Genomic DNA, 13,843 nt, shown 5'->3' with positions numbered 1-13,843 from the left:
AAATTTTCCCTTCAGTTTTTCTATAAATGAAATGAAGACATTGCGAGGGGTTTGTAAAGTACATTAAAAACCTGAATAAAAGTCTTATAATTGCTGATTAAAATTTTGTTTATCAGTAGAATTACTTTCCTTGGTTTATATCTAGTGGATAAGTGACTTCTGAATCTCATTTTCTTTTTGTCAACATATTTTAGATGTATAATGAATATTTATTATAAATTTTGTTTTAAATGTCAGCTGACTTTGACATAATCTGAGCTTTCAAACATGTTATGGAGATAGTTCTCAGTGTAAGTACCTTCATTGTCTCTTTAAACAGATTATCCATTGGATTATAATACTGGGGAGGATAAAGCCTCAAAAAACCTTCTTGGTTCCGCTACAAGTAAGTATGTTGGGGGTTTTCCCAGTCACTGTTAAAGTGTTTCTCAACTTTTTCTCCCTGACATGTGTGGTCATTTTGTTGTGGTGTAGTTTAGGAAGCTCATCCTCCAAATGTTCAACTTTGAGTTGAATTTAGATACTGATTTTTGAAAGATATTTCTATGGAAATAAAATTGAAAGGATGGATGAAAAGAAAGAGGAGAGGTAAAAACACAAGCATAAGTTAGTTCTACTCTTAATTAAGTGTTCATAATATTAGGCAAATTCCTTACAGCGAGGAAAGGAGTATGAATTCACTTAGGGACAGACTTTTAAAGAGGTCCCAGACCATATGAGTAGGAGCAGCTGGGTAACCATAATGGATGGGAAAGGAATTTGAACTGTAATTTCAGAGGTCGTTACCCATCAGTGAAATCCTACCAAGTGAGGATTCTTTCACCTCTGGATATGATTAGTTTCCTATTTAAATATAAAGGCTGTTCCATAATAATGATTCTCAAGGAGTAACAGTAATAGTAATATTATACACTCTTTGTAAACTAAAGAGACAGTGCCTATGATTAGTGGTTTTGTTCTTGTCATTCCAACCTACTATGTGAACCTAATGGTAGGCTAGCTAAGGAGACTTCTGGAAAAAAACTGTTACTGACTGACACTTTTTTTTACTGTTAGAATGTGGGTAGGTATAGTTTAATGTTTGTTATTTTTCCTGAAGAATGTAAAAGTACTAGAAGAAGCTTCCTTTTTATTTGGAGATTAATTTAGTAGAAGATCTTAGTAAAATAGGTTAACTGCTTGTGCTTTTTCCTTGTTGTTTCTAGTGAGTTAAATTGCTTGAGTCCCAGTTTTACAGCCCATTGACTATAGCTCTTTAAGATACTTACCCATAGTACATATACTAAGCATATGTACCTAAGACACAGTATGTGGAGTTGAGTCATTTCTCTTTCTCTTTTATTTTCTTTTTCCTGTCTTCCTCTAGACTTGGGTGGATTTTTATTTTAGTCCTCACCCAAGGATATGCTATTGATATTTAGAGAGAAAGAAAGGGGGAGAGAGAGTGGTAAACATTGATGTGAGAGAGAACTATTGATCAGTTGCCTCCCATATGTGCCCTGACGGAGGATCAGACCCGCAACCTTTTTGGTGTACGTGATGCTGTTTTGCCTACCTGGTTATTAATAATAATTTTGATGTCCTTACATAAGTATTTAAAAATTCTATGTTATGTAATACTCTTCATAGTTCAGTGTTGCTGAATTAGCTGTGAGGAAGCATCATTATTTTATAGAGTCAGAAAATAGTCCCAGATAAAAGATCTCTAATTTTTTTGAAGATTACTGGAAAGGAGGAAGCCTCTTAGGGAAATAATGCCTTAACTGTAATTTTAGATAAAGAAAAACTCATTGATATTCTTGGTTTCTTTTTCTATCTTCATACAGGATTAACGCATAGATACCACTAAAACCTAGTTATAGTTTAGTAGGGGTATTTCCCTATTTGTAGTTACTACCCTTACCAGTGTATTGGGTTAATTAATTAGATATAGAATCTGTTTTAGATCCTACTTTTTGGATTTTTCTCTTTGAAGGTGTATTTCCTGTTAACACATCATTTATTTTTCTTTTTATGGCTCTTGAAGGGCAGTCCATTTATCTTCCAGTGTTCTAGGTGTTGGCAGAATTTGTATAGTGAGACTAGATGGGTGAGAGGATGTCAGCTGAGCCTAGAAAAGGGGTTTTAAAAGATCTCCATCTCTTGAAGTTCCAGAACGAGAGAGGCAGTGGGAGCTGAATTATCATAAGGCTGGTAGGTGTGACCTAACACTGCTGCCTTCTATGCCTGTGTCCTAGTTTTCTCTGAAGAGTCTGGGACTGTTTTTGCGTCTGAGCTAAGTACCGCCTCCAAGATGGTGTAACTTTAAGGAATAAATAACAGTGAGGAATCAGGTCAAAGAGCTAGTCTCTGACACTGGAATGTTCAAGTTTGACTACAATCATCACCACATTCTAAATTAGCTCAATTGGCCGATTTTGAACCTAATTTATTGCTGGTATTTACGTAGCATCTCCTAAACAATTCTGTGTCTTTAATCTTCATAGAAACTCCTTTTTCCTTTTGCTATTGAGCTGTTAGTAGCCACAGGGAATATATGTCACCAGAGTGTATTGCTCCTGATGGGACTTGGTTTTCAAAAAGCATGCATCCTGCATATTTAGAAATTCTTGATATGATATAATTTACTTATGCCGAAAAGAAAGAAATTACTTAGAACAGGGTTTTTGGCTCTGTGTGAATGTGTGTGCCAGTTCTGGCAATTCTTCACCTGATTCTTTCGATTACATTCTTGAACCAGAACATTTACATATTTTACATCAATAAGAATTTTTCATATCACTCTGCTCTCTTTGTGCGTTGTCCCGTGGATTTTTCAGACCACTCTGTTTGTTGATGTTCTTGCAAGTCTGCCTTTACTCCTCAGTATGGTCTGCCTTTTGTTAGAATGGCAGATTTGCTGAAGGCCAGGTTTCTGTGTATTTGTTTAAGACAAAGTATTGTTTTTTTTTGTTTGTTTTTAAAATTTTTATTTTAAAAATATATTTTATTGACTTTTTTACAGAGAGGAAGGGAGAGGGATAGAGAGTTAGAAACATCGATCAGCTGCCTCCTGCACACCTCCCACTGGGGATGTGCCCACAACCAAGGTACATGTCCTTGACCGGAATCGAACCCGGACCCTTCAGTCTGCAGGCCGATGCTCTATCCACTGAGCCAAACCGGTTAGGGCCAAAGTATAGTTTTTTTTAAAAGTCAAAGTATTTTTTTTAATATATTTTATTGATTTTTTACAGAGAGGAAGGGAGAGAGATAGAGAGTTAGAAACATCGATGAGAGAGAAACATCGATCAGCTGCCTCCTGCACATCTCCTACTGGGGATATGCCCACAACCCAGGTACATGCCCTTGACCGGAATCGAACCTGGGACCCCTCAGTCCTCAGGCCGACGCTCTATCCACTGAGCCAAACTGGTTTCGGCCAAAGTATTTTTTTATGATTGTATATATTTAAAGTTCTAGAAGGAAGAGAGGGTGAAGCACGCTGCAAAGGTGGATTAATGCACACAGGAAGAAGTAGACTTTTTGTTGGTTTGTCTTGTTCTGTTGTAGCATAGGTCGTCTGTCTTCTGTGTCAGAAAGAGCAGTTGCTGTGCTGGACACTGAGTACAACATACTGACATTTGGTTCCTAGGAGGATTTAATTCTTAAAGGGAAGATATGGGATGAATAGTTGCCCGACTCAAAGATAAGGGGGTTAGCTAATCCAGGAGAAATTAGGGAGAGGTATCTTACTTGGCACTATCTTTTAGATTATTACCTTTGCCTATACTGAAGGCTTTTTAGTCACCTCATGACCATCATGGCAGGCTGTCATGTGTTTAGGTCCAGATTGAGAAGGGTCAGGGTAGAATATTCACAAAGCTGCTTTCTCTTGAAAGCAAAAAATAAAAAGACTACATTTGGCAGTGTTCTCTGAACATAGCAAAACCAGTTCTTGTAGGTTAGCTGGGTTGAGAAAGTATAAATTTGCTAAATTTTGCTTCTGTTAAGTGGCCCCTGAAATGATGATAAATAATATTTTAAAGTGATGGATAGTATAAATCTTCTTTACTGTATGTGCTAGCATTAAAATTTAGCTTAAAATATGCTCTAAAGCTACTTTCTTTGTATAGATTAATAGACATGTTCTTTTCTTAAATTGTAATAAATAATAAAATAATAAAAGGGTAATATGCAAACTGACCAAACGGCAGAACGACTGGTTGCTATGACGCACACTGACCACCAGATGGCAGATGCTCAATGCAGAGCTGTTTCCTGGTGGTCAGTGCATTCCCACATGGGGAGCGTTGCGGGAGCCACTAAGCCGTCAGTCGGACATCCCCTGAAGGCTCCTGAGTGCTGGGCTGAGGGACACCCCCCCTTCCCCCAGTGCACGAATGTCGTGTACCTGGCTTCTAGTTCTTTGATGATAAATGCCAAAAAATTTGAAATCAGAGGTAAGAATCACTCTTTGAAGCACAAGGGTCTAGAGCAGGGGTCCTCAAACTACGGCCCGCGGGCCACATGCAAATACAAATATTGTATTTGTTCCTGTTTTGTTTTTTTACTTCAAAATAAGATATGTGCAGAGTGCATAGGAATTTGTTCATAGTTTTTTTTTTAACTATAGTCCGGCCCTCCAACGGTCTGCGGGACAGTGAACTGGCCCCGTTTAAAAAGTTTGAGGACCCCTGGACTAGAGCATAGACTTGATTCCAACATTGACTGAGCTGCAGCCAGCAGGCTAAGTAGAAGAACCCATACTGCTATTGCACTATTGGTTGACATTAAAAGTGGGTTTATGAGGAAATAACAGTTTCCATTGCTACTTCATCTTGGTTTGTGAGGATATATGGAGTTTCCATTCCTGTTTTTATCTCATGCTGAGGCATCTCCTTAGTCCTCAGAACTTAGGCTGCTTCTCTGTTTATCAGTTTGCCAGGCCAATGGACAAGGTTGACCTATATAATCTTAGATATTCAAAAAGAAAATACAAAGCTTTCATGTGTCATACTAATAATGATTGGAAACAGTAGCCCTGCTTTGTTGTCTTTCACACTGTAGAATCATATTTATGTAAAGATCAAAGTTCTACTAGTTATAACTTTGAAGAAGTCTAAAGTAGTAGTCCCACTACTTCTCCTACCATAAAGCACACATTTAACAGGATCAACTCCAGGTGACAGTTCCCAGCCTTCTTGCTTGGCTAGCTTTTCCTCCTACATCCTTTCCAACTCTTCACATCTGTGGTTTTCATGGAAAGAGTGATGAAAACCCTGTGGATCTCTCTAGGAATCCTAAGGAGACTAAGATGGAAATACTGCTGAGGCTTAATATGTAGCCCATGCCAGATCTTAGTATTTTAATAGGAGAAATACCTGATACTGATGAATTAATTTATAGTGGCATGTCAGAGGTTAGATTGGGGATGGAAGTTAATGTCCCTGGAAGTTCCATCATATGATGGAAGGAAGCCAGCTCTTTGTTGAGTTCTGCTGTCTTGTGCTCCTCCCATGCCTTCAGTTATTTAAATAGATATGAAGGTTGGCACCACTGTACTCGTGATTCAAACATCCTCTTTGGAAAGAGGCAGGCAGAATTAGCAAATATGTAGATTGCTCTATGTCCAACACTTGCAGTTTTATGACTTTTATTGAATCTGCCTATGCTCATTCCCTCCAGTTCACAAAAGCATTTGTGTGATTACTGTCCATAAAACATTGTCAAAAGTTATCAAAGAAAATGGATTATATGCAGTATTAGTTTGGGGTTTAATCACATTATCAGTAGATACTTTATGTTTATAGTTGAAAATAAAATCTGTTGCCCTTTGGATAATAATCTTTTTGTTTATTTTTACCTATGATAATCAGCTGTTTAGGAAAATCTTGTTTCCTTGGGCTTTTTGGTTTTTGTTTTAAACTGTAGAACGTTCTTAAAGAAAAACAGGCTTTTCTGTAAAATACGAATTTGGTTGTGACATTTCTTCCCTGTCTGTATGTTGAATTAAATTTGAATTTCGTAAGGCTGAAGACAGTGTTTTGGTAAAAAGTTTGGGGAAGTTTCTTTTTTTTCTCTTTTTTTTTAAAGTATAGTTAACTTTTAAATTCCTTCTGAACATAACAATTCAGATTTATGCTTTATACTTTTTGGCTGAAATTTGTGTCCTATATTGGACTTACATAGTAAGATGAATAAAAAAGTAATTAGTCCAAAAAATGCAAAAAGACCATTATAAATGGTTCTTTGATGATCTGATATTAAGTCATATGAGAATATTTAGGTGTATTGGTATTTCTTTCTGATTGAATTTTGTTTTAGATGCCATTCTAAATATGGTGAATATTGCCGCTAATATTCTTGGAGCAAAAACTGAAGACCTGACAGAAGGTACCTAATACTTTTATGGGTCTTTTAAAATATCTGATACTTGAGACTTGAGGGAAAATTCCTAGTTAAGAAAATTAGTTAATAAGCCAAGTAGTTTTGATTTTTTCATTTAGAGATACAGAAATGATCCAAAGGAACCTACCAGTCTTCTGTTATTCATTGTTTATTTCAGTTGCACAAATTCTCTTTTATAATAGGATCCTGTCTTTATAAAATTCATAAATTTGTTTTTTGACTCTTCCCTACTATAGAAGTAAAATGATCTTATCTCTTTCCTGAGGTTTTGGTGCCCTAATGGTACTTCACGTATGCTTTATTTAGCAAATAGCTACTCAATTTAGAAAGCAATCTCCCCTCTCCCTTACAGAATGCCAAATAAGAGTGTTATTAACAAGGAGAAGTAATCTTGCCGTTTAAAAACAACAACTTAGTTTAAGTACAAACTTAAAACGACCCATTTATTTCTTTTCATTCTCTTTAGAAACTCTTTCAGGTGTCTAGAAGGCATACGGAAGTTGCTCATCCTACTTGCTTTAGTTACCTGAGAAGCTGAGAAAGAATACACATTATTTGTGGTTGTGACCTTGTACAATCATTTCTTTCTAAAAGAACATGGATGAAAATAGTCTGCAGTAGCAATCCTATTTGACTTTTTTCTTCTATCCCGAGAAATTAAAGATCTTTATTTGTTATAGTGAAATATTTTCTTGGTATAGCTTTTAAAAATTAAACTCAACATGGGCATCTTTCTTACAATAGGAAATAAAAGTATATCTGAGAATGCCACTGCTGCAGCTGCACCCAAAATGCCTGAATCAGCTCCTGTTTCAGCTCCTGTTCCTTCACCTGAGTAAGTTACATCGTGATATTTGAGTTCTCTTAAAATGGAGAACCAAGTCTATTAGTATAGAGCTTCCTTCGATAGCTCAGTTGGTAGAGCGGAGGACTGTAGCGGTGGCTTCCAAGTCTATTAGTATATAAAAAGTACTTGTGATTTGTGAGTGAAATGATCATTATCTATAGAAACCTTCAAATCCTGGGGCAGACATGCTACAGCCACTTAAAACATCTTTGAGTTGCTTTTGGGTACTAGGAATACACTTTACTCCAGACCAACTATTTGTTGTTTTGGTATTATGTATTACTTTTATTATTCACAATACCGAATTTTTTCCTTATTGCAAATAATTGACATAACTCTCCAACATCAGTTTGAAGATAAATTTCAAAGGCCTGTTTTTATTAAGTTCAAATTTAAAATTATTGATTAAATATCTGTGCTATGTCTAGAAAACTATGAAGGGTACCTGAAATACGCAGAGCAGTGACTCCTAATATGTGTTTGTCACTCAGCAAACTTACAGTGTTCACTTTCTCAAATTGAATGATATAGGTCTTTTCCAGGTTGCAGTGGGGCACTTTGGGCAGTGATGTATGTAATTAACATGTATGTATGTAACATATAAAATATTCTCTTTACTTACTTATTTTTGGGTCTTTTTTTTTTTTTTTTTTTAACAGAGATGATTAAAGTGTTTGGCATCTCTACTTCTTATCTATTATGAGATAAGCTCATAATGACTTGGTTAATTGGGTGTAGTTGTCATAAATTTAATTTATATATATTTCATTGGATATACTCCCTGTAAAACTTTGAAAGGCCCCTTTTCCCCCCCAGAGATACTCTATTTAAAAGTATAAGATATTTGAACATGAAACAGTTCAAGGTATATATGTAATGACGCAGGCAGTGGGTATGCTTGGAGCTGTAATTCCTAAGTACTGTATAGTTCAAAAATGATATTTTCGTGCTCTGAAGGGCATGTGACAAATTTTTATCTTCCTGTGTTAATTTAAAAAAAAAAAATCCTTACACAGGATATTTTCCCATTGATTTTTAGAGAGAGGGAAAGACAAAGAGAGAAACACATCAATTGGTTGCCTCCTGCATGGGTCCCAACCAGGGCCCGGGCCTGGGAGGAGCCTGCAACCAAAGTACTTGCCCTTTACTGGAATCAACCTCGGGACCCTTTATTCCACAGTCTGACACTCTATCCACTGAGCCAAACCAGGTAGTACCCTGTGTTAACTCTGAAAGGGACTAGAGATATTTAAAGAAAATACCATATTATGTGTCATTCCTAGAAGTTCCTAAGAAATCTATTTGGGATAGAGACATTCTTGGTGTTTCTAATTATGTAGAGTTGTGATTGCTAGTCTTGATTTTGTAACTAGTCTTTTTCATTTAAAAAAACATAGTATGTCTTATTTTTCAAAACTAAATGAAACTAATTTCATTTTACATATGTACATACCCACACATATTCATACATGCTCACCCCCATATATACAGGAGTATTTGTTGGAAGATCAGACTACTGTGACATATATTAGAGTTTGGTTTTTAAATACATATTTTTGCATAATTGTTTTATTTCTTTACTTAAGTTTTCTTCATGTATGTTGTCTTAATTTTTTTTATGATTGTGTGACAATAATCTGGAGAAAATAATGAAAATAAAAAGAATCCATGATAGGGTGTCATGATTAAAGTTATTATGAAAAGATGACTTTTCTTTTCCCAAGTTTTAAGTAAAGCTCTGAATAGGGTGTACATAGATGGTATATATAACTTAATTTTTACCAAATTAATTCCATTTAATTTTTCTCCCCCTCCTTCTTCAGACGTTGTCCTATTTTACTGTCATAATTTCTTTGGTAGATAATAAATGATATACCACCTGCATGTGTAAGAAATGTTATTAGTGTATCTAGTATCTATATCGTCTATTTAGAGAAGCAGAGCCTATGTATGGTTTAGTTCTGGTCTATTTACTGTTTTACTGTCAAAATAAAAGTATAGCTTTTAGATATTATTTTATACCTATCTTTGCTATTGTGATATGAGTCTTTATTCGAAGACATTTCCTGGCATTTTTAGTAATTTTTTAGAGGAGGAAAATTCGTATGTGCAGGTTTTTTTTCTTTTTTATTCAAATTAGTTTATTTTTTCAGATTGCATCTTTTGTGCAATATGGGCCTCGCCCAGAAATGTATTCTCTTTATCTTGGAAAAAACCACAAACATTATAATTTACAACACTGTGTCCACTAGCCTTATCCCTCATTCTCCCCTGCCCTACACACATACTCCAGAGCTCAAGGATAGGATTGAGTTAGTGGCACTACTAGTTTATTATCAGCTAGGATTTTTACCAAAGTGGTTAAGTATTTGGTTTTACATAACAAAACATTAGCCAGGTGGTATTAAGATTATTTTGGGGAAGTGGGGGATATGTTTCTTTTCCCTAAAGCAAATAACTGTGCATGTGTATAGTGCCACATTGGAATTCCTCAAACCATCCACAGAAAATACGGTGATTTGAGTCATCTATCTGGTCACTTGATAAATGGTCTTTCTTTTACCATTTCTGAATAATAATTTGTTTTTATAATGAAAATTATTTGACAGGGAAAAAGTCATCCAAAAGAAAAATTGAATTCCATCTGTATTTCTAGCCTTCCTTTTATCCTACGTATGATACATTTTCCTTACACAGAATTTTAACTTTAGATTTCTAATTAAAGTGATTTATAATTATATCTATTTCTAGGTTTATAAACACTGAAGAACAGAGACATGACACAGAGCCATCATCACCAGATACTCCAAAAGAGAGCCCCATTGTACAGCTAGTTCAAGAGGACGAAGAGGAGGCAAGTCCATCTACAGTGACCCTTCTGGGTAGCGGAGAACAGGAGGAGGAATCATCACCCTGGTTTGAAGCAGAGACACAAATATTTTGCAGTGAACTGACTACAATTTGTTGCATTTCTAGTTTTTCAGAATACACATATAAATGGTGCTCACTTAGAGTTGCTCTTTATCGGCAGCGCAGCAGAACTGCTGTGAGTGAAGGAAAAGATGATCTTGTGTCAGCTCAACCATCATTACCACTCCCTGCAGAATCAGTAGATGTTTCAGTATTGCAGCCTCCAGGTGGAGAACTGGACAGTAAGAATAAGGAAAAGGAAGCTGAAACTGTTGTTCTAGGTGACTTAAGTAGTACGCACCAAGGTGATTTGATTAATCACACTGTAGATGTAATTGAACTTGAACCGAGCCATCCTCAAACTCTTTCTCAGTCTCTTCACTTAGATGTTACTCCAGAAATCAATTCATTATCTAAAATAGAAGTCTCTGAGCCTATTAAATATGAAGCAGGACACACACCATCACAAGTGATTCCCCAGGAGAGTTCTGCTGAGGTTGATAATGCAATAGAAAAGAAGTCAGAGAGTTTTAGTTCTATAGAGAAGCCAACTGTGATGATCTATGAAACTAAACATAGTGAAGTAATAGATAGGACTGTAAAAGAAGACATAAACTCCATGCAAATTATTACAAAGCTATCTGAAACAGTAGTGCCACCGATAAACACAGCTGCCGTGCCAGACAGTGAAGATGGGGAAGCCAAAATGAACATAGCTGATACACCAAAGCAAATGTTGACTCCTATTGTGGAATCTTCTTCCTTACCTGAAGTGAAAGAGGAAGAACAGTCTCCAGAAGATGCCCTTTTAAGAGGGTTACAGAGGACAGCTACAGATTTTTATGCTGAATTGCAAAATTCTACAGATCTAGGATATGCTAATGGAAATCTTGTGCATGGGTCAAACCAAAAGGAGTCGGTATTCATGAGACTTAATAATCGTATTAAAGCCTTAGAAGTTAACATGTCTCTCAGTGGTCGCTATCTGGAGGAGCTTAGCCAAAGGTAAGCTTTATTATGAATTAGCATAATCCACTTTGCACAGTGAGTTAAGTATCGAAATGTGATCTTGACTAGAGAGGATTTAATTATCTCCTGATATAATACTAGTAAGCACCATTTTAGCTGGAGAGAGAAAGTTACTTAGATATTGATCAGTGACTTAAAGGATTTACTTTCTGAGGAGTACTAAGTGATGTAACACCTTGATTATTAGGTTAAATTTGAATTATCTATAATCAGTTTCTTATTTCTTCTATTGCTAAACTTTAGCCATGTTTACTGTTTGATTCCCAGATCAATCATGGGAAAAATTAGTCTGTGGACCTTAAAGCTCTTAATGGGACTTGACTAGATATCATTAAAAAACTTAAGTGAAGTCTAGAGTGAACTGAACTGGATGATGAGGCAACCTTTGCACTCTTTCAACAACTAGGATCCTGAATCTGGTTGTAATCATTTATGTTCTTATGTGCCAGGGGTGTGCCAGTGTGCTGTGCAATAATCCAGACCCTAGGCCCATTTCTCCATATGTTTTTAAACTTGTTTATTACTCTTTTAGCCCTTAAGTGTTCCTGTTCTTAGGGTTTCTCCTCCATCATTTTGTAACTACCTAGGAACTAAGTGTCCAGAGTTTCTGATACACTACCTTTTCTACTCTTCTTAAAGCAAAATGCTACCAATGAGATGTCACTAAGGTAGTCGTTGTATCCTAAAAAGGTTTTATTCCTAATCCCTACATATAATGTATTGGCACATTGCGTGTGTGTGTGCATGTATGCCCACTTATTTATCATGTACCTGCTTTTGCCCCCTCTTGCCCCCTGCCCCCAAAGGAAAACACAGAAATCACTAATCTTGTTTTAAATTGAGGTAATTGACATACAACATTTTATTAGTTTCAGGTGTACAACATAATGATTCAATATTTGTATTGTAAAATGATCACCAAAATAAGCCTAGTTAATATCCATCACCACATTTACAAGTTATTTTTTCTTGTGATAAGAACTTTTAAGATCAATGCTCTTAGCAAATATACAGCACAGTGTTAACTATAGTCACCATGCTGTACATTACATCCCCATGATTTACTCATTTTACAACTGGAAATGTGTACCTTTTGTCCCACTTTACCCATTTTGCCCACCCCTTACCCCCTGTTTCGGACAACCATTAATCTGTTCTCTGTCTCTATGAGCTGGGTGTGTTTTTTTCTTCAGTTTTTTTTAACCAGTATTGTTATCCCACATGTAAGTGAGATCATACACTATTTGGCTTTCTCTGACTTATTTCATACAGCATAATGCCTTCAAGATCCTTCCATGTTATCTCAAATGGCTAGATTTTCTCTTTTTTATGACAATTAATATTCATATTCATGTGTGTGTATCATTTTTTTATTCATTTATCCATCAGTGGACATACACAAAGGTTGCTTCCATATCTTGGCTATTGTAAATAATGCTGTGTGGGGGTGGGAGGATGCATATATTTTTTTGAGTTAGTGTTTTCATTTTCTTTGGATAAAATAACCCAGAGGGGGAATTGCTGGGCCATATTGTAGTTTTATTTTTAATTTGTTGAGGAACCTCCATAATGTTTTTCATGGTAACTGCATCAATTTACATTCCCAGCAATAGTGTGCTGACTTTTCACATCCTCACCAATATGTATTATTTCTTTGTCTTTTTTATGATAACCATTCTAACAGGTGTGAAGCGATAATCTTACTGTGATTTTGATTTGTATTTCCCTGATGATTAGGGGTATTGAGCACCTTTTCATGTACGTGTGGCCATCTGTATGACTTCTTTGGAAGAATGTCTATTCAAATTCTCTGCCCATTTTTAAGTCAGATTGTCAGGGTTCTTTTTGGTTTGTTTGTTTTGTATGTTTGTTTGTTTTTCTATTGATTTGTGTGAGTTCTTTATATATTTTGGATATTAACCCCTTATAAGATATATGATTTGCAAATATTCCCTCCCATTCCATAGGTTGCCTTTTAATTTTGTTGAGGGCTTCCTTTATGTAGCTATTAATAGCTTTACAGAAGCTTTTTAGTTTGATATAGTCCTACTTGTTCATTTTTGCTTATGTTGCCTGTGTTTTGGTGTCAAACAAAAACATTGCGGAGACCAATGTCAGGGAGCTTACTGCCTATCTTTTCTTCTAGGAGTTTTATGGTTTCAGGTCTTACATTCAAGTTTTTAATTTATTTTGAGTTAATTTTTGTGTATGGTGTAAGATAGTGGTCCAACTTTAGTCTTTTGCATGTGGCTGTATGATTTTCCAAACTCAATTTACAGAAATACTGTCCTTTCCCCATTGTATATTCTTGGTTCCTTTCTCATAAATTAATTGACCATATATGCAGCTATATAGCATGAGGTACATAGACTTGATGCTGAAGTTAGCAGACACTTCTAGTGACCTCTTATTTTATCTATGAAAGTGGTCCTGTATTGCACATACCTCAGTAAGTCATTTTTAGAAAAATGGATTTGTCTCAGAAATTAGAAGTGTGCTTCTAGTAATGAATTAATAAATAAAAAATTAAAGCTAATTTAAATCAATTCTTAATTCACAGGTACCGAAAACAAATGGAAGAAATGCAAAAGGCTTTTAATAAAACAATAATAAAACTCCAGAATACTTCAAGAATAGCAGAGGAGCAGGTTAGTCATCTTCAGGCTT

General features: G+C 35.7%; 1 protein-coding gene across 7 annotated transcripts in view; it reads left to right on the top strand.

Annotated features, from left to right (window-relative positions):
• SUCO (SUN domain containing ossification factor) overlaps nt 1-13,843 on the top strand; it is a 52,538-nt gene that overhangs the window by 27,366 nt on the left and 11,329 nt on the right. For 6 of the 7 annotated variants that reach the window (XR_009449794.1, XM_059673632.1, XM_059673633.1 and 3 more), the window contains 5 exons: nt 320-385; nt 6,307-6,375; nt 7,135-7,225; nt 9,989-11,152; nt 13,737-13,824. Coding sequence is in view for 6 of the 7 variants with exons in the window: in XM_059673632.1 (XP_059529615.1) it covers nt 320-385; nt 6,307-6,375; nt 7,135-7,225; nt 9,989-11,152; nt 13,737-13,824 (1,478 nt within the window). In the remaining variant the exon portion in view is untranslated. The remainder of the gene's footprint in view (nt 1-319; nt 386-6,306; nt 6,376-7,134; nt 7,226-9,988; nt 11,153-13,736; nt 13,825-13,843) is intronic. The other variant, XM_059673634.1, reaches the window with a different exon arrangement.

Source organism: Myotis daubentonii, chromosome 18 (assembly GCF_963259705.1).
Source record: "Myotis daubentonii chromosome 18, mMyoDau2.1, whole genome shotgun sequence".
NCBI classification, from domain to species: Eukaryota; Metazoa; Chordata; class Mammalia; order Chiroptera; family Vespertilionidae; genus Myotis; species Myotis daubentonii.
This window is presented reverse-complemented; position numbering and strand designations above follow the sequence as displayed.